The 20,967-nt window shown below is 30.6% G+C and overlaps 2 protein-coding genes across 2 annotated transcripts; both read right to left on the bottom strand.

Annotated features, from left to right (window-relative positions):
• Positions 1–15,864, bottom strand: Phum_PHUM427190 (down syndrome cell adhesion molecule, putative; the record flags this gene model as incomplete). The annotated part of the gene is made up of 29 exons (XM_002429257.1): positions 1–229; positions 384–474; positions 543–690; positions 766–908; positions 988–1,107; positions 1,196–1,480; positions 1,572–1,821; positions 1,902–2,083; positions 2,150–2,425; positions 2,490–2,671; positions 2,741–2,858; positions 3,178–3,333; positions 3,415–3,567; positions 3,639–3,814; positions 3,898–4,192; positions 4,268–4,399; positions 4,468–4,616; positions 4,686–4,836; positions 4,911–5,084; positions 5,176–5,301; positions 7,363–7,647; positions 8,358–8,519; positions 8,584–8,694; positions 8,795–8,946; positions 9,965–10,109; positions 13,802–13,991; positions 14,361–14,610; positions 15,306–15,423; positions 15,852–15,864. 29 exons carry the CDS (start codon positions 15,862–15,864, stop codon positions 1–3), a joined length of 4,962 nt encoding a protein of 1,653 aa, XP_002429302.1.
• A 2,276-nt stretch (positions 15,865–18,140) lies between these two features.
• On the bottom strand, positions 18,141–20,743 carry Phum_PHUM427180 (uncharacterized protein; the record flags this gene model as incomplete). The annotated part of the gene is made up of 4 exons (XM_002429256.1): positions 18,141–18,220; positions 18,969–19,115; positions 19,657–19,818; positions 20,722–20,743. 4 exons carry the CDS (start codon positions 20,741–20,743, stop codon positions 18,141–18,143), a joined length of 411 nt encoding a protein of 136 aa, XP_002429301.1.
• Between the last annotated feature and the right edge of the window lie 224 nt (positions 20,744–20,967).

Raw genomic sequence — 20,967 nt, 5'->3', positions numbered from 1 at the left:
TTAAACGGCAATGGAATAATCCGTCGTAGGCTTAGTAAGGCCTGAAGGGCGAGACCAAAGCGATGATCTCAGTCCCATTTTGACTTTTTTCATAGTGTCTATGTCGCATTCTGTTTCTCTGATATCGTGCCTGTCCGGTGGATGCATCAGAGAGTCTGGAGGAAGGCCGTTGAAACTCGTTTCGGCGGTTGAAATTGGGGGAAGTATCAGTGAGCGAAGAGAGGTTTTGCTGGAATTTATCCACCGGTTGTGACTTCTTACAGTTCGCACAATAAAAAGAACATTCTTTTTATTATATTAAACATGGTAGGAGGGTAAAAACCAAAAAAATTTTTTTTTCTCCCGTAACAATGTGTTAATTATCATTATTAATAAAAAGTTACCTATTGCGTCCTCTTCTCGGAAGAGATTTAACTTCTGACATTAGTGATATGTCCGAAGATGTACTTGAATGAGGTCCGTGATAAAGATAACCTGAAAAAAATTCCAATTTTTTTTTTTTTTTACCATCAAAAAATCACTTGATCGTGAAATTTACTTACTTTGTTTTAACCTTGAAGTATCTAATTGATTAGATGATTCAGTTCTGCTGGAAGTTAATTGGTCGTTATCAGAATCTGAACCATCGCTATCAGCTTCACGTTTTCTACTCCTACTCCTGCTCCTTCTTCGTTCCGACATTTTTATTCCCTAAAAAATTTTATTAATTTTTTTTTTTTAAGGGTTGTTTTTTCCGAGAGGTTCCAAGTGGATATTATTACTTACCAGGGGCGGTGGTGGCGGCGGTGAATTACACCCTTCGGTTAAAGCTTGTTCGTGATACATGAAACTATGAAGCATGGCTGTGGTCGGTGCACCCGTTTCAGACAATTGAAACGTTGCGTACGGTGATATATCTTCGGAAGTTTCTGGAAAATTAAAGAAAAATTATGTCTTCTGCTATGTTCTGCGATTGAGAATTCACATGACGTAATAAGTAAATTCAACCTGGAATTTTTTCGTTGCTTATTTGTAGAGGAACTTTATGAATGGTAGCATAATATCTTTCCCTTTGTGCTTCCGAATTATGTTGATTATCCAAAGATTCTTTCAAAGGCCTTCCTTGGTCTGCACCAAAACCGTCGAGGATTTCTTTAAAAAAAAAATTAATTTTTTATTAAGTTAAAAAAAGAAAAGTTTTTTAAGGTAAACGTACTGTTTCTCCAGCAGAAAACTGTCGCGACGAGTGCGGCCAATAGTGCGGCAAATGCTAAAAATAACGGAACTAAAAAACGGAAATCGTTCAATAAAGAATGATTCGGATGAGTTCTTGTAACCAATTCCGGTGGTGGAGGATCTCCATCTTTGGTCAACGTTATAAAAGTAAATTCGGCCATCGAAGAACCTGCTATGTTATGAGCTTCTATTTTGAGCTGATATACGGTCAGTGGTTTTAAACCGGATATGGTAAACCTTTTTTGCGGTTTTAATGAACTCGTTACTGGAAAATTACGAATAAAGAAAAATTTTTTTTTTGGGTTGTTAATTTATAAAACAAATTGTTTGTTTGTTCGTTTGTTTGTTTAACTCACCTAATATCCATAAAGTATCCGTATTTGATCTGTACTGGATGACGAAATACAACAACGGACAACCGCTATCAGGCCAAACGTGAAGTCTTAAAAGAACTGATGTTGAATTTGGTTGTATCAACGCCGTACCTTGTGGTACCCCTGGCGGTTCACCCTGAGTTCTGACCGATAACGTCGAAGATTGTGGCGATTTTCCAATTTTGTTTTGAGCAATCAAAAATAAATGATATGTGCTGCCGCAGGATAAATTCTGTCGAAGAAGAACAACAAAAATTTACGCAAAACTCATTTGAAAGACAAAATGGCGGTAGGGAAGAGTCTTATACAAACTTTTAATTCATACGAAGTGATTCTTCTAGAAAGAATAACTTCTTCGGGATCTGAATGATCTCTGCTATAGTAAAGTAAAAAACTTGTTATGATTGCTCCACCGGAAGAACCAGCTTTCCAGTGAAAAAGTATCGAACTACTTGTTGCGCTAGTTACGTAAAGCACCGGAGGTGATGGGGGCACTAAAAAAAAACAAAAAATTTTTTTTTCCCGCCAAAAATTTTTGTCCAGGAAAGTAATTTTATTACCTTGAACTACCAAGTAATAAGTTATGCGATCCGAACTTTGTAGATTGTCTATACGACAAGTGTAATTTCCAGTATCTTCCGGTTGAAGATTCGTTAATATTATTTCTCCAGAATCTAAAATTTGATAATCTTTACTGGATTCGAATTTTAGGAGTTGATCGTTTTTAAACCATTCCATTTTAGGTTCGGGTTGACCGACGGCATCGCAGGATAAAGTCGCAGATGATTTTCGCGGGAATACAACTGGGCCGCCGAAAGACGCTATCCTAGCTGGAACTGCGAAAAGTTTTATCGTAACGTTAAACGTCTTAAAACGTCTCCAGGCAAATATTCAGGTTACCTCTGTTGTTCGGAAGTTGCGTCACTAGTCTGGAACTTTGTCCTTCACCGATTTTCGTCGATGCCGTCACGTAAAATTGATATTCGACTTGAGTACGAAGATTTTTAACTTCGTATAGGGTGTGTTGAGTCGGTACGTAATGTTTGTTTTTGTGTAATTCGGCTGCTGTCGGATTATCGGTTCTGGAAAAAAAAAATTACCCATCGTAGAAAAATTTTACATTTTCATCGTTTAAACATTTTAATACTCACCTCATGTATAAATTGTACTTTGTGATGATACCATTTGGTTCTTTAGGAGGAAGCCATGAAACTAAAAGTGAATCCGATGATTTGACTACGACTTTTATATCCGATGGCGGTCCTGGAACTAAAAAATAGAAATTACGCCGGTATTGTTCAGATAGCCGGGAGTCGTAAGCTACTACTCCTGTAATCCAACTACTTAGAGGCTAGGTAAAGAGGATGTTAAGGGGGGGGGGGGGAAGTTCTGGGTTTGGATTTTCCACGTTGACCCAAAGTCACCGAGTTGAGAGTCGTGAAATCCAGAAGGTGGGAGTTCAATTTCGGCTCGTTCAAACAAGAACAGACCTGTGCCTACATCAGAGGCCAAGTCCCACACTCTCCCTGCTACCGGGTGGGGAGGTTACCCAGGTCTCCTGGGTTAACAAAAAAAAAAAAAATCTCACCATCTTCTTCCGTTTGACAATACGTCGGTTTCGATAATATTCCATCACCGACGCGAGTATATGCCAACAATTGTATACTATAATTAGTGAATTTTTTCAAACCGGAAATAACCATTGTAAGTGAAGTTGTTTTTCTTGGTTCGAATTCATCATTATCTAAAAACAACAACAACGAAAAGAAAACGTTTAAAGTTTTTTAAAAAGAAAAGAAAACCGGCGGAAAATTTCAAAACTTACCGTATATTACGTCATCGTGAAGTGGTTCGATATGAACTTTATAACCCTGAAGAATACCATTGGAATGAGCTGGAGCTGGTGGTAACCAACTTAATTGTAAAGATTGCGGACTCAGCACAGAACAACGCACGTCTTCGGGTGCCATGCTGGGTACTTTAAATTTATTTTGTTTAAAAAAAAAAAAAAGTTTTAAACATTTAAAAATATTTTTATAAAATTTATACCATCTTCCAATGTTTGAGTTAAAATCGGTTCCGAAAGTGGTCCCGAACCAATTTCATTAAAAGCTCGAATGACAATCGAATATCTTGTAAATTTTGATAAACCCGTTAATAAAAGTTCTCCACCTTCTTCACCATCACCATTTATGTTGGTAAAAGAATAAGTTGCCGATGCGGAGCTAAAAATTAAATAACACCATCGACAATAAAAAATTTTACCGGTTCTTACGATACCTCCCCCCGTACCACCACCACCACTCACCTGGCTTCTTTTATTCCAACATTATAACCTAATATTTTACCGTGTCTCAGTTCAAAAAGTGGAGGAGACCACGACACTAATATTTCCGTCGATGACATGGGTCTTACGTTTATGTGAAGAGGCGCCCCTGCGGGTCTTTGTGGTTCCGTTTTTATTAGCAACGGTTCGCTAGGTATACTACGTCCTGCAGTACCTTCTGCTATGACTCTGACCAAATATTTAGTATCCGGTTTAAGATCTTCGATTATCGCCGACGGTATTATTCCAACTTCGACGTTTTGCCATGTCGTCGTGACTAAAAAACAAAACATTATCATGTCGTACCTCGTGACACACCCGCACTCGACACACAAATTTTTCATTTCCTCACCATCGTCTTCCTTGAATTGTATTATGTATTTACTGATTTCCGCATTGCCATCGGATGGTCTTTTCCACTGAAGATTAACCGATCTACTATTTATCGAAACGATTTCTAATTCCGACGGACTTTGAGGTGGTTCTTTAAAACAAAAAGCAAATTCGTTTAACAACATTCGCCATTTTGTTTAATAAAATATACATTCGTACCTTGAACAAACAACTGAACCATTTGTTGTTCTCTTCCGTAAACGTTACTAGCTTGACAAAAATAAGCACCGCTATCGCTTGAATCCGAACCTGTTATACGTATTTCGGCCATCACTCCTTCCGGTAAAAGATCTTGTTTGACGGAAATTCTACAAAATTTTATCATTATTATTATTGTTGTTAAAGACAATAAATTTACAAAGATTTTATTGGGGTACCTGTAATTATTTTGAGGAGTCAATTTAACATTTCCATTTTTTAACCACGATATCGTTATAGGTTTATCACCTTTGACATCGCATTGTAAAACTGCAACATCACCCTTTTTCACCGTGACTTGTTTCGAAGGAGTTGAAAAATATGGAGATGCTGTTGTAAAATAGGTACGAGTTATCAATTATTTATAGATTATTACGTCATCATAGCGATGATAAAATACTTACAATTAACTTTTAACTGAACCATTTTTCCTATCGGATTTCCGATTCCGTTATTTGCTTGACACATGTAAAGACCTTCTTTATCTTCTTTTATGTTTTGTAAAAGGAGGGAACCGTTTGAAAATATTTTCGTGTGTATTCTTTCCCTCACTTCTTCGTATTCGCCACTTTTACCACCTCGGAACCAACCGAAACAAAAAAAAAACAACAAAATTATCATTATTATTATTATTAGAATTTAGAGTTTTTTTTTAAAATGGTGTAATACCGGATGTTGCTTTTTTCCAAACGATGTTCGGTTTTGGTACTCCTTCCGCTTGACAGTGTAACATCACGTGACGATTTCTTTCAACGCTTATTTCGCTGTTGGGTTCTATAGTCCACCTCGGCGGAACTGTGAGTGATAAAAAATAGAAAAAAAAAATTAAATTTTCTGTTTTGTTTTTTTTTAAGGGGGTGGTTTTTACCCTCACCCTCCTCCCCCTTTTCTATCTCCCCTCCCCTCCCATTTTCAACAAACACAAACCCCCTGTGCAATTTTTTTTTGAAAATCATATTATGTACGTTCAGTAGGAATACTCGTTTTTTTTTCATTTTTTTAAAAATAATAATAATAATAATAATAATTGACTCACCTTACGCACGTATAAAATAAAATGCTGTCGGATTTAAACGAACAAAACACAACCGACCGAATGATAATGATAATAATAATAATAATAATAATAACGTTTAATCCGACAGCATTTTCATAAACCTACACACCCTTCATTTATTACATAAGAGTACACGTGTGTACGCACGCGTATATAAAAGTATTAAAATCTTTACGACGATACTAATAATAATAATAATAATACTAATAATAACAATATAAACGTTTATTATTATTATTACGTGAGGATGTGTGCGAGCGTGTTGTGTTGTGTGTGTGTTTTTTGTATTATTTATACACATAACTAACACGGATTTAATTATTATTTATTATTACTTCGACTATATAATTACCGCAAAATAATAAATAAATAAATAAATAAAAACAACATTAATGGATTCTCATTAGTGAAAAAAAAAAAAAACGAAATGGAGGAGAAAAAAACATAAAAGAAAACATAAAAACTAAAAAAAAATTAATTTATTATTACACATCCTATTTAATATTATTATTATTCACATGAATATACAATTTTTTTTTAATAGCTTTCATTACGTACGTTATGTATATACGATTCAGTGATACAAGGGTAGAAGTGGGGGGGAGTGGGGGGGTGGAGGTAGCGGTAAAGCGATTAAAAAGGGTTCGTATCGTGTTTTGCTACAAAAAAAAAATTTTTTTTATTATTATTACGGTGGCAAAAAAGCAAATTATTAACTTGACTTAACTAAAACGGTTTTTTTTCGTGATTTAATTAATAATAGTGATACATAATAATAATAATAAATAATTGATAAATACGATCGATAATAATGATAATAATTACGGTTAAACTTTTTTTTCGTTATCAATAATAATAAAAATATGAGTAAACCCACTTTTGAAATGTGCACAACATGTTTCCGCAATTTTTTTTTTTGCTGAAAACAATAAAAAAAATTTTTTTAAATTTGCTGTCGTGAAAAGCATAATTGACGTCAGCAAAAAAAAAATGGCGGAAACATTCTGTGTACGAGCCAAGAAAAAAAAAGTTAAACAAATAAGAAAACGAACGACGATTTGAGTTTTGTTTTTTTTTTTTTTTTTTTTTTTTAACTTTATAAAAAAAAAAAAAACAATCGTTTTCTTATTTGTTATGATAATAATAATAATAATAATTTTTATTTTACGTAAATGGAAAAACATACACGTCGTGTGCACGTGCGTTTCGCATTGTACACGTTTAATATATAAAATTATATGTTTTCCACTTTTTTTTTTATTTTTTTTTTTTTAAGGAGTTTAAAAAAAAAATAATTTAAACCATAGCAAAAAAAAAAAATTGTTTTTGTTGTTTTTAGGCGGTTCGTAAGAAACAAGATTCAATCAAAAAAACAAAAATTTAACTACAGCAAAACGTAAAGCGTTACGATTAATAAAATAAAAAAGGCACGTGCATTATGTATATATATATATATATATGTCATATGAATCAAAAGTGCAGGAAAACATAACAAATAATAATACAGTACCTTGTGACTGCAGTGCGAAAAGCAATTTTGTGGGGTACCAAAAACATCTGTCGGGTGAAGGTTTTTCGTTTGTTTGTTTGTTCGTTAAAAAAAAAAAAAGAAAAGAAAGAAAGAAAGAAAGAAAGAGGAACATATATAATTTGCTTGCGTGTTTACATGTGCGATTAATTAAATAAAAAATATTTGTATTATTATTATTATTTATTAACATTATATATGTTCGAAACGTGTGTGATTGTGTATATATATATATATTTTTTTTTTTTTCAACACCGATAACTACCCGTACCTTTGACCAGTAGCTTGGCCGTGTACCTGAGTTCGGCCACCGGATTCGAGGCAACGCAAGTATAATCACCAGAATGTAAGGAGGTGAGGCTAGGAATGCTGAGGAGGCTAGAATAAGCATCAAGAGTAGTATAGTTTGCTCCGAGATGCGGAGGAAGACTCCCGCCATCTTTTAGCCAAGTGATGGTCAGAGGGGGATCCCCTTGACTGACTCCACACACCGTGCGAGTGCGCATGCCCTCAGAAAGCCCGTCTTGGAAGGAAAAGGGCTCAATTATAGGGGGAACTGCATTTAGAGAAGAAAAGAAAATAAAAAAAAAAAACAAAAAAAAAACAAAACAAAACCACAAACATGAGAGAGCAAGAATAAAACGAAAACACTTTTCCAAAAAAAAAAATAAATAAAAATTATTCGAGCATATATATATATATACAATTAAAAAAAAAAAGTTTCTTTTTTTTTTTGTTCTGGCGCCACGTGCAGCTTTGAATATGGTCGTTTACCGTTGACAAACAATTGTGTCGTGTAGGAAACTTCGGCAGCAGCATTTCTAGCATAGCAACTGTAGTTTCCGTTGTGGTCCTGCGATAAACTCTCTATTAGAAGAATACTGTTGTATTGATCCAATTGATTAATCGTTATACTTTGACTATCAACTCCTCTTCCGTCTTTTAACCATGCCATAGACATGGGTTGATCACCCTTGATAACTGAACACGTGAGACTGGCTCTTTCACCAGCGTTAAGTATACGATCGGGTGATGAGGTTAATTTAGGAGGAACTGAAATAACACAATGTAAGAAAAAAAAAAAAAAAAAAACGACACGAATTTTTTTTTTTAAATTAATTTTCCAGGAAGAAAAAACCTGGAATGCAATAAACGATGATAACAACTCCAAAATAACGGTCGTCGAATTATTCGAATGTGACGTCATCAAATTAAACTATTTGTGTGAAAAAAAATTTTTTTTTAAGGCAATAAATATATTTTTACCTATGACAGCAACTTCCGCGCTTCTTCTTGCACTTTTTCCTTGTTTGTTTTTAGCCCAACAGGAATAAACACCGACGTCTGTTTCTTTTTGTACCGACATTATAACGAGAGTACCGTCCGATTCGACGTTTTGACGTATTTCGACAGGTAATAATTTTCCACCTGAAAAAAAAAAAACGATGAAGTCGTTAGAAACGAACGGAAAAGACAAAATGGTGGATCTTACCTCGTTCCCAATGAATTTCTTCGATTGGAAATCCAGCAACGGGACATTTCAGTCTCAATGTTTCTCCAGCAATTGCTGTAATTTTTGGAATTAATCTTATGTACGGAAGTCCTTAAATAAAAAAAAAAATGGAGGAAAAAAACAAAAAAAATTTTTAAGTTTAATTACACGACGACGAGGACGAGGAATTAAATATTAATGTCTAACTTACCGTAAACGTTTAGTCTCGCGGAATGCGAAACTTTTCCCGCACGATTTTCCGCAACGCACGTATATTCTCCACCGTCTTCAACAGCTACCTGACTTATGTTCACGTGACTTATTACGTCACCGTGTACGGTCATATATTGTCCAATCACAAACCTCGTAACAATAAAAAAAAATTTCACGTTATTTTTTTTGAAAACAAACAAACGTGTTTCGTTTTAACCGCATTAAAAAAATTAAAACGTGGCAGTAGATAATTTATTTTTTTTTTTTTTTTATCCCCGTCAACCGATTCATCTTCTGATATTTTATTTATCATCATTATTATTATTATTATTATTTTTAATAGAAATGTATTTTTTTTTTAAAAAGAGAAGAAAAATAACGAGAAAAGCCACTCACGAATAATTGATGAATTTTTTTATTGAAGGTGACGGCATAATGTTTTCCTTTTCCGTTACTTTTTTTTTTTTTTAATCTCTCTCTCTATCTCTCTCTTTCTTTTTAGTTTCTTAAACCACTTTCTTTTTTTTTTTCACTTTTCCGTTTATTTTTCATAAACATAACTCTTGAAATTTTTCTCTTTTTTACTTTTTCATTTCCTTCCTCTTTTTTTTTCCTCATCGTTTCTCTCTCTCTCTCTCTTACGTTTTTCTTCGTCGTAATTTTTTACCACCGCCATCGCCGCCATGTTTTTTCTCTTGACGATTTTGAATTTTTCCTTAACCTTTCGTATTTTAATTTTATTTATTTACTTTATCCTATGCAAACGTTTTAACATTGTTTTACTTTCGTCTTGTTTTTTTTACAAGGTAATTTAAAAGTAATTAAGAGATGCGAAAAGTTTCATTATTATTATTATCATCATCATCATCAACAGCATCGTGAGGTAAATTCGATCGTTTTTATTTATAGCTTATATAGTACGTTTTCTCGTTAATAATAATAATAATTAATAATACAAATTTATTTTATCATTTTAATCCGGTGATTTTTCCCAATTCCCCCCCCAAAAAAAAAACCTTGTCGATATCAATATAATGATTTTTTCAAAGAAAATGTCCGACAGAAATTACAGAAAACATTAATGAAATTGTAAATTTTTTTTGTTTAATTAAGTGCCAAAATGGCGTCGTAAGAAAGAGAAGAAGAAGAAAAAAAAAAAAATTTTTACCTTCCGTTATTAGGTAGTGGAAAACCATCTAAAGTCCAAATTATTTGCGGCGTTGGATTTCCAGCAGCGCTGCATTTTAATGAAACTGGGGGACCCGGTTGTAGCGTTTGTTCAATGAAACTGTATAAAAGTGACGGTGGAGTATCTGGTTGAAGTATAAAAAAAAATAAATAAATAAATATCGTGAAAAGTTCAAGAGGTTAAAGTAGTAGGTGGGAATAAAAATAAAAAAAAATATAAAAGGTGAATAGAGTGGAGTGAATGGAGTGAGAATGAGAAGGAAGAATATGAGGAGGAGAAAGAAGGAAGAAGGAAAAGGAAAAAAAAAGAAAAAAAAAAAACGAATTTCCACGAGTTTTATGGTGTGTATAAAAGTAAACTGCGTCAACCACCTGTCGACGTCATCATCATTCCTCCTTCAAAACGGAAACGATGACTTTTTTTGCTTCGGCAAGCAGAAGATAAAATTAATTTACTACCGTTTTTTCAGGTATATTTTTTTTCTCTCTCTCTCACTCTCGTTTCGTCGGGGGGATAAAAAAAAATAAAAAAATAAAAAACCTCCTCGAAATTTATTTTATTATATTTTTTTTTTTTTTTTTTTCAAAAAAAATCTTTTCACAACTTTTTTTCCTTTTTTGAAACTTTTTGTGTTTACACAATCTTTCCTTTCCTTTTTCTCCAGAAAAAAAAAAGAATTTACAATGACTATGCAAATATAAACGATGGGTTTTCCTGTCGGGAAAGGGAAGAAAAAAAACCCGAAAGAAAAATAAGAAAAAAAATTTCGTGACGTCATTTTATACACGTGCGTAGGCTCATTATTACTCGGAAAACGGTTAATAAAAAAAAAAATTATTTTCATGGAGATATTATTATTATTATACATAGACCAAATTAACTTGACCGATTTGAATTATGGTTTTCTTTTATTTTTTTTTTTGCAAGGTGAGAAAATATTTTAAACGAATAGGAAAAAAAGAGGAAGGGAGGGGAGGATTGTGGGCGGAGCAAATGAAGAAAAATTTCTTTTGAATATTAATCACGTGATTGATCGGGGCAAAAAATTTTTTTTGGCACTCGTCGTCGTTATTTTTCTCCAGACAAAAGAAAAACTCTTCCAGGAAATTTTATTTATTATTATGTTACTGCTATCCTGTTTTTTTTGTAACCGGGATAAAACGGGAATAGGGCAATGCGAAAACGAAAAAAAAAATTTTTCAAAAACAAAATAATAAAAAAATTTCGACGAAATTAAAAAAAAAAAAAAAATCAAAATGGCGGATGAAAACCTGGAACGATAGTTAAAAAAAAAAAATGAAACAAACAAAACCCGCCAAAAAAAAAGCAAATTTAAATTTTAATAATAATAATAATAAATAATAAAACTTGTTTTTCTTTTACAAAAAAAAAAAAATAAAAATTCGTAGGGAAACATTCGAAAAAAAGCCGTTAAAATTCAAACCGGAAATGGAAAAAAAAGAAAAGTTTTTAACGTTTTTATTAAAATTTTATTTCCGGATATTTTCGAGGAAAAGAATAAGAAAAGAAAAAAATAAAAATTTTAATAAAAAATTAAAAAAATTTGATTTTTACAATTAACTTATTCTCTCACCCCACTTCCCAATGCTACCAACTTAATTTTCTTTACATAATAATTAACCGAGATAATAATAATAATAATTAAAATCAATTAAAAAAATAATAATAATAATTAACATATAATTATAATAAAAGGGTAAAAACTTTTTTAAAAATTTTTCTATTGTTCAAGAGATTGCGACACACGCTCGAGAAAAAGGAAAAAAAAAGGAAAAAAAAGGAAAAAAAAAAAAGGAAAAAAAAGAAAAAAAAAGGAAAAAAAAGGAAAAAAAGGAAAAAAAAAAGGAAAAAAGGAAAAAAAGTTTCATTTAAACGAACCGTCGAGCGCGTTGTTGTTGTTGTTGTTACGAAATAATAAAATTACCAACATAACGACGACAAAAAAAAAAAAGAAAAAAAATTTTTAAATTACAACTTAAACCCACAAATCTTCGTAAAGAAGACATTTCTAATTAAGAAATTGTACGCGGTAGCACACGCACGTACGCACTTACTTACGCACAAACATTTAAAATTTAAATAATTGCAAGAAGAAGGAGGAAGAGGAAGAAGATGTGATGGTGGTGGTGGGGGTGATGGTAAATTTTAACAAAACAACGTAAATATGTGTCGTGTGTAATTTTTAACAACAAAGAGAGAAAATTTTTCAAAATAAAAAAAAAAACAATGTTGCCAACCCGAGGTGAGGTTAAGTGGGTGGGGGAAAGGGGGAAACTCATTTCCTCTCGTTTGTCGCTTCCCCATTTTCGGGCGACTTTTTTTTTAAAAAATAAAACAGGTTATGATTGATGAGAAGAAGTTAAATAATCATGGAGAAGAGTTTTCATTTGAAACTGACAAGAGAAAATAACAAAATAATAATAATAATAATAATAATAATAATAATAATAATAATAATAATAATAATAATAATAAAGATGGTTAAAAATAATAAATCAAAAAAGTTAATTTAAACTTTATGTTCGGATCTTAAGTTTTAACTTTTTTAACTTACTCCCCCTCCCCCTCCCCCCTCTCTCTCTTTATACTTTTGTTTATGATGTGATCTTTCATATAAAATGAAATCCCCGTGAAAATAATTGGGAGAAGTGAGTGAGAGAGAGAGAGAGTGTGTATAAGTGACGAAGAGTGGATTTGTGTATGGGTAAAAAACATGGGGGCCGGAAGGAAAAAGATTAACGTGTGGAAATTGCTTTGAAAATTTTCTCCAGGGTCTAAACGTAATTGATTGGACAGCTCATTAAATTTATCTTTTGTTTTATATATTTTAAATTCCATTTTCCAGTTTTGAAATCTCCAAAAAGTGAAAAAGCCAAAAAAAAAAAAGAAAATTTTCTTTTTTTTTTTAACTTCTCAATAATAATTAAAACTTTTATCATCTAACACATTCATTTCCGTTTTCTCTTTCTCTCTTTCTCCTTCATTCGGTTCTTACTCTCTCTCTCTCTCTCTTGCTCTTTAACTCCAGAAAATCAATATTAAGAAAAGTTAATAATACGTTTATGTAATTATTATTATTACAATAAGTTTTTTCATTTATTCACTAACCACCTCCGACATATTCATTCGTACATATCCGGAAAAAATTATTATTATTATTATGATTATTATTATTTTTTGCTACCGTATAAAAGTTAATTAAAAAATTACTTTTGACAAAAATATATATAAAGCGTAGCAAAACAAAGATTATTAATAAAATTTCACTTGTTGTGCGCGTTTAAAAAAAGGAAAAAATTTTCTCTTGAAATAATTTTTTTTATTATCATTATTATCACGATTGCCATGTTTTTTTTTTTTTTTTTTTATAAGCATCTGTTGAACTTTTCAAACGACGACGACGACGACTACGACAACGAGGATGACGACGACATTTGGCAAAAGTTTAAGGAAAAAGGTTCGGTTTAAAGGAAAATAAAAAAAATAAAAATAAATAAAAACTTTTTTTTTCTCCAGCAAAAATAAAAAAAAAAAATCTTTTCCAGAAAAACAAAGGAGAAGGGGAAGGCGGGGAGGGGTGTAAAATTTGATATTTTTAACTTTTTCCTCACGAGTCGGCGGTAAAAACATTGAAAAATCAGAGGGAGGGGGAGAAACGGTCTGGGGGAAAAAAAATAAATTTTTTAATGTTATTTGTGCGTGCGGACGTGCGCGAGTGCGTGAGTGCGGGAGCGATTTCGTGAGCGAGTCTAATTAAAAATCGGAAACCGTTTTAATAATGATAATAATTCTTACCTCCTAATTGTAATTCTCCAGATGATTGCGCCGTATCTCCTTCTGATCTTCTTACAATGCACTGATACATTCCTCTATCGTCTCTCGTAACACCTCTCAATACGAAATGATCGCTGTTGTGCCTACCCGTACCTGGTAACGGCATGCCATCTTTAAACCACGATATCATATAAGGTCTGTTATACTGTCCCTGAAACGTTAAATTCATATATATATAAACTTTAACAACAACAATTGGAAAAATAATAATAATTAAAAATTTAAATTAAAAAGATAAAGAAAGAGAGAGATCAGGTGTTCATAAATTATTATTATTACGAAACATAAAATTATAGAGGTAAATATAGCAATTGATATAATAATTATAGCGTTCGATATCTCTTTATTAAAAATTTTAATAGGTATATATTAAAATAAAACGTTTTTTATTATTAAGTGTTTTTCATTTAAACAACCCTTTCTGACGACGCCATTTTGAAAAATTTTTACAAAGAATGATGAGTGAGAGAGAGAGAGAATTTGTTATAAAATTTTTTGACTTATTTACCTCTGAATGTACGTTACATTTAAATTCGGCAGTGCCGCCAATATGTACGCTTAAAACCGATGGTGACACTTCGACGTGTAAGGAAGTAACGACGACGAGACGTAATTCGGCGCTTGCTTCTCCTCCCACGTTCGATGCCGAACATCTATAAATTCCAGAATCTTCTTGTGTTACAGCTTCGAGTGCTAATATTGGTCCTAATAAATGTGTTTTAGGTCCCGGAATAATTAAAACGGGTTCGGCTCCAGAAAACGTAAACCATCTTTAAAAAAAAAAAATTTTCTTTTTATTTTATCGCGCTATAAAATTCTATTCGTTGATAAAAAAAAAGAGAAAATTTTTTACGAAATTGGAAAAAATAAAAATAGTGGATTTTAAATTTAAAAAAAAAAACAAAAAAGTGCGTTGTAAAAAATTTCAATGCGTTTAAAAATTCTCCCGCCATTTTGTTTTGTTGTCTATTTTATTTTATACTTTTTTTTGTAGTTTGAACGTGTGAAAATTTTAAGAAATTTATAGCTAGCTATAAATTTTTACTTTTTTTTTTATCGAATCGAAATTGAAAGGGAAAAAATTTTTTTTTTCCTTTGTGTAATTATGTGTAGTTTTCTTTTTTTATTATTTAAATGTTTTTTTTCCCCGGGGCGAGAGGGAAAGGAAGGGTAAGGTGGGGGCAGTTATTATAAACTTTAAAAAAAATATAGCGCTATTAATTTTTTTCTTTTAAATAAAGAATTTTTTAAATGCGAATTTCAATTCGAAGGATGAAATTTTTTTGTTAATTTTAATTTAAAAAATTCTTTTTTATAGCGGGTAGAAAATTTATGCTATAACTATATTATAGACAAAAAAAGAGAATTTTTTAAATCCTAGAAAAGACAAAAGGAAAAAAAAGGGAGATTATCGTAGTGTGTGTGTGTCGTAGGGAAAACAAAGGATGAAAAAAGTTTTTTTTACCTGTAATCGGGAGACGGGCAACTTTGAGCAATGCACAGCATGACAATTCCCTCATCCTGTTCAACGTGTAAAGTTCCAGAATGTTCGACTATAGCAGGAGAAATAACGCCGCGCAATTCTAAGAAAGAACAAAAATAAAAAAAAAAATTATTATTATCATTTCGAGGAAACCTTTTTTTTTTCTTCTCCTTTCATTATTTTATTTTTTTTTTTATAAATTCGACGTGGATTTTTTTCCTTTTTTTTTTTATTTAAATCAGTGATACCAACCGTTGAATTACAACAACAAAAACAACAACAACAAAATCAAATAAATTTTTTTTTCTCTTTTTTCTTTTTCCTTTTTTTTTTTTAATCAAAACAAACTCGGTTAAGGATTCCCCTTTCTTCCCCTTCCCTCCCCCTTCTCTCCTTTAAATAACTTTTGACGGGATGGCAAAAAAAAAAAAATTCAAAACTTTTTTCCCGTCAATTAATAAATCAATAAAATGAGACAGATTCTTCGGTCCTGGAAAAAAAAAAAAAATTTATTAAGCAAATGTCAACCTGGAAAATTCATTAAAATTTTTAAAAAAAATTATTTTTTGTCCTTTTTTCCTCTTTTTCTTTTTTTCGTTATTAATTTTTCATTTTGCCACACAATAAAAAAAAAAAACCTTTTTTGCACCTTTTCGACTACTACAACGAACGGTTTTGTCGATTCCGTTTCCGGTTTTTCTTTTTTTTCCCAACAACAAAAAACATTTGTTTTTAGTTTTTTGTTTAAAAAAAAATAAAAACCATTAAAAATTCCTTTAGCCGATCGTAATAATTCTTACAACCACCGCCATTATTATTATTATTATTATTATTTGAAAAATTACGTAATAAATAAATTTAAAAAATTTATTTATTTATTATTAAACTATAAAATATTTTTCGATATTGTTTTTGTTTTTGTTGTTAAAAACAAACTTAAAATATTTAAACTATTTATACGTATATAATTTTTTATTATTTTACGACTTTAATATTAAAGTAATAAAAATATTAATTAATTTTTTATTAGTAAGTAATAGGAGAAGAAAGTGGGAGGGAGAGGGGGAAGAAGGGAGGATAATGGATAAAAAATTTGGCGCGCAAAATCAAAATTAAAATAAAGAAAAAAGAACGATCGAAGTTTTCATTGTGTTTTAATGTTCTAATTATTTTCTTTTTTTTGGCAGTAACATAAACACGAGGATTTGGGGAGTTTTGAGGGGGGGGGGTGTGGGAAGTTACGCAACATCATCGTAAAGTCTATTTCGATTAAATCCCCCCCCCAAAAAAAAAAAAAATTCAATTAAATGGATCGAAATTGTTTGTGTGTAAATCGTTTAAAATAAATTTTTTTTTAAATTTTGAATTTCCCGTCAATTTTTCCAAAAAAATCGAAATTTAAAAAAATCGATTTTTTCGTAGTTATCTTATGGGCGGCGCACGTTTAATAAGAATTCGGTGGGTATTAAATTATGATTTTTTTAAATTTTCCGCCGATTTTTTTTTAACGCCATCTATTTATTTTTTTCATAACTACCACCTACCGCCACCACCACGACCACTACCACGTTGCCAATTTTCTCTCTCTTTTTTTTTTATATCTTTGTTGACGTAATTTAAAAATCGTTTTTCTTTTTTTTATTTTAAATACGTAATAATTTCCGTTTTTCTCTTTTTTACTTTTTTATTACGGGTAATAATTAAAGAGTCTTTTTACCTTCTTTTAATCAGAAAAATTTAATATAATAAGCCTTTACTAAGCTTCCAGTCAGTCTTTTTTTTTTTTTTTTTCATTATGTTATCTTTTCCAGTTTTTTTTTTACTTCCCTTTTTTTCCCTACCAAGACTAATTCTTTTATTATTATTATTATTATTATTAACTTTTTTTTTTTAATTCTAAATTTTAATTTTCTTTTTTTTTGCCATTTTGATTCGGTTTTTCTTTTTTTTTTTAATGTCGAGATGAGCCGCTTTTTACCTTTTTTTTAATGCATAATTAATTCCGTTACTTTAAAATACCTGATTTACCTTTGACGTCATTTTTAAGGCACAATTAAATATTTATTATGATTTCCCTTCCTTTTCCCCTTCCCTCCCTTCGGTTTTTTTTTTTTTTATTTGAAAAAAAAAGGAGGAAAAAAAATTAAAAAACGTAAAAAAATTTTTTTTTATTTTAAATTATTTGATCTTTTTAGGGCATTTAAATTTGAAAAAAAGCAAATGACGGTTGAATTATCCCCTTCCCCTCCCCTCTCCTATCCTCCTCTTTTCCCACGATTTTTACCTTTTCCCGCACCCTCACCCCTCTCCTCAGGTCGATTCGTAACGGTCTCTTAATAACGTTTTCTTTTTTTTATTGCTTTTTAAACCTTGTAAATTTTCATTTTTTTTTTTGAAAAGGACTTGGCGATCCGACCAATGAGAAAATTTCTTTTTTTTTTTGAACCGGTTTTAAAAATTTATTTATTAACGATAAATAAACAAACAAACAAACAAACAAACAAATTAATTTTTTTTTATTGTTTCTTTTCACAAACCGATAAATAAATAAAAAAAAAAATTTTTTATTTTTAATCGAAGAGTTTTTCCCCATCCCTATTCCTCCCTCACCGAAATAAAAAAAAAATCAAAAAATTTCGGCTTTAAATTATTTCCTGTTTTTGAAAAACTTTCAATTTCCTGTTAACGGTTAATTTGAATTTTAATCGAGTCATTTCCTTTTAGTTTTGGTTAAAAAAAAAAGTCGAAAAAGTCAAATTTAATTTAATTTTTTTTTTTTTCCAATGGGAAAATCGATTGTTTCCCTTTTTAATGACGTCACTTTTTTTTGTTTTTTTTTCTGTCGTTGATTTTACTTCCGCTCTGAAAGAAGAATCTTTTAAATCCTTTGTTTGTACCTTTAAGGAATTAATAATTAAATTTCCGGTTTTTTTTTTTTGTTTTTACAAGACTTAAACCATTCACAATTAATACGCGAGTGAGTGTGAGAGAGAGAGAGAGAAAAAAAAAGGACATAGAGAGAGGGAGAATCGGGGGATAGAAAGAGAACAAGTGAGAAAAATAAAAAAAGAAAGAGACACAGAGAGAGAGGAGAGGAAGGGAGAAATTTGGGGGGATAAATAGAGAGAACAGAAAATAAAAGAGAAAGATAGAGAGAAGAAAGGAAATGACAAAGAGAGTGAGCGAGAGGAAAAGGCAAACAGAGAGAGAAAGGGCGAAACGGAAATGATGAAAATGAAAAAGGACACGAAGAGGGGAGGAGGGGTAGAAAAATAAAAAAAAAAAGGAAAAATGGTTCAACGATTTTCGAACGACAGCAATTACAAGAGCTTAAAAATCATTAATTAATCACTCGTTGATGTCAAAGCCCGTTCGTTTAAAATCCGATTTTATTACCCTAATTTACGTCACTGTTTTAGACATTTAGAAAATGGCAAAAAAAGATAAATAGATGGTATAGTACTAGTTCCACGATGATAATAATAATAATAATAATAAAAACAAATCAATTTCGTTTGACACGAAAGATTTGATTTTTTTTTTATTAAATTGTCCGGAACGAAGAAGAGAAAGAAAAAGAGAGAGAGAGAGAAAGTCAACAGCAAAAAAAAAATTTAATTTAATTTAAAAAAAAAAAAAACTCACCGGAAATGCGAATCGTGGCAGGAGGACTTCCGACAACTTGACGAGTTAATCTGTGCATTGTACGACACCTGTATTGCGGATATTGATCATTTAATTGTAAATTATGTATTAATAATTCTCCCGTTGGTAAAACGTGATATTTTCCATCTGTAAAATAATAATAATAATAATAATAAGAATTTAATAAATAAAAACAAACGTTCTTATAAAAAATATCTTCTGCTTTTAATTAAAATATATATATGTATTAGAAAAATAAATAAATTTTATTGTTTTTAATTTTTATGTCGAACGTTTTTCGACGGTTAAAAAATTTTTCTTTTTTAAATTATTTAATTAAATGAAAGTTTTTCTTTTTCCTTTTTTTCCTTTTGCTCTTTTTCTTTCTAGAAAAAAAATAAAAGAAAGAAAATTTACTTTTTTTTAATTTATTTTATTTTCGTTTTCTTTTTTCTTTTCAATATATTTTAATATTACTTTTTTTTTCTCTCTCTCTTTCTCTCACTTTTTCTCATTTCTTGTTTTTATTTATTTTTCTTCTGTTTGTTTTAGTTGTTATTGTTAATAAAAAAAAAATATCGACAAACTTTTAAATATTTGTTTGTTTCGAACAATAGAGAGTGAGAGAGAGAGAGAATGAATATTGCAAAGGAAAGAGATGAAAAAGTTTATTTTTTTTTATACAAACCTCCTTGTAATTTTGGATAAAGGTAAGTCGATGGATCTTGAACCCAAGAAACAACTTTAACCATTTCTTTAACGAAACTAGGTACGACACATCTAAGTATGGCCGTACATCCTCTCGAGGCACTTAAAACTTCAATGGAAACTTTGTAGGCTTGAATAACGACTGGAAAAAAATAAAAACAAAACGTAAACTTTTATTAAAAAACTTTACGAGATAAAAACGAAAATTTTATTTAAAAAAATAATTAAAACTAAAAGCCACCGTAAAAAAAAAAATTCCCTCCCCCCCAAAAAAAAAGAAAAACCGGAAATGAAAAAGTTAAACGAATCAATCAAAATTATTAATTGTAAATAATGGAAAAGTAGAACGTTACAAAATTGATAAATTTTTTTTTGTTAGATGAAAAGATTTTAAAAAGAAATAAATAAAGGAAACCTTTGGGGAGGTACAGCAGCAGCAGCAGCAAAAAAAAAAACTTTAAGAAAAAGGAAGAAGAAACCAAATAAAAAAAAGTTTTCGAATAAAAAAATTTTTCCAATTTTCAAGTCGTTAAAACGCAACAACGCGAGGTCGGGAATGAAAGAAAAGAAAGAAAAAATTAGTCGTTTCTGATTGGTTGTTTTTAATTATGACGTAATGAAATTATTTCAGAAATCTATTATTTTGTAAGCGATTATTAGCTTTGACGACGTAGGAATGGGAGATGAGGTAAAAAACCGTTATTTTTATTATTAGCGTCGCTTTGTAAAGTAAATTTTAATTGTTGCGTTTGGTATTTTTTTTTTTTTGTAATTAAAAGTTTTAAAAAAAAGAAAAATGGCCGACAGTGTCGTAGGTGATGATATCAAAAAAAAAAAAAAAAAAAAAAAGGAAAAGATTAGATGCGAATTTGTGACGAAAATCATTTATTTCTCAATCGAAATTGTTCGTTAATTTTTTTAATGGCGTCGTTTAAGTTGCGCGCGCATGACGCGCATATTATTTTCATGAAAATTTTTTCATTTTCATTTTTTAATCTTTCATTTTATTTATAATTGAGACATTAATGAGTGTAAAGAATCGTACGTAAATACCAAAGAGAAAACATTAATATCTATATACAAAGTAAATTAGGTAATATTATTTTGTCATAATATCAAATATCCAGACATGACATCACGACTGTTTTGACTTTGAATATTTAAGGAATGTCATTACGAAATGAGAAAATGTATATTAATAATAATGATAATGATAAATTACAAAATATATATGTATATTGATGTATTACACGTGCATTACAAAAAAAAAGAAAATGTAAGACAAATGTTA

The sequence above is a fragment of the Pediculus humanus genome, genomic scaffold, assembly GCF_000006295.1.
Source record: "Pediculus humanus corporis 1103172108194 genomic scaffold, whole genome shotgun sequence".
Taxonomy (NCBI): Eukaryota; Metazoa; Arthropoda; class Insecta; order Psocodea; family Pediculidae; genus Pediculus; species Pediculus humanus.
The sequence above is the reverse complement of the archived record's forward strand: the minus strand, read 5'-3'. Positions and strand labels throughout refer to the sequence as shown.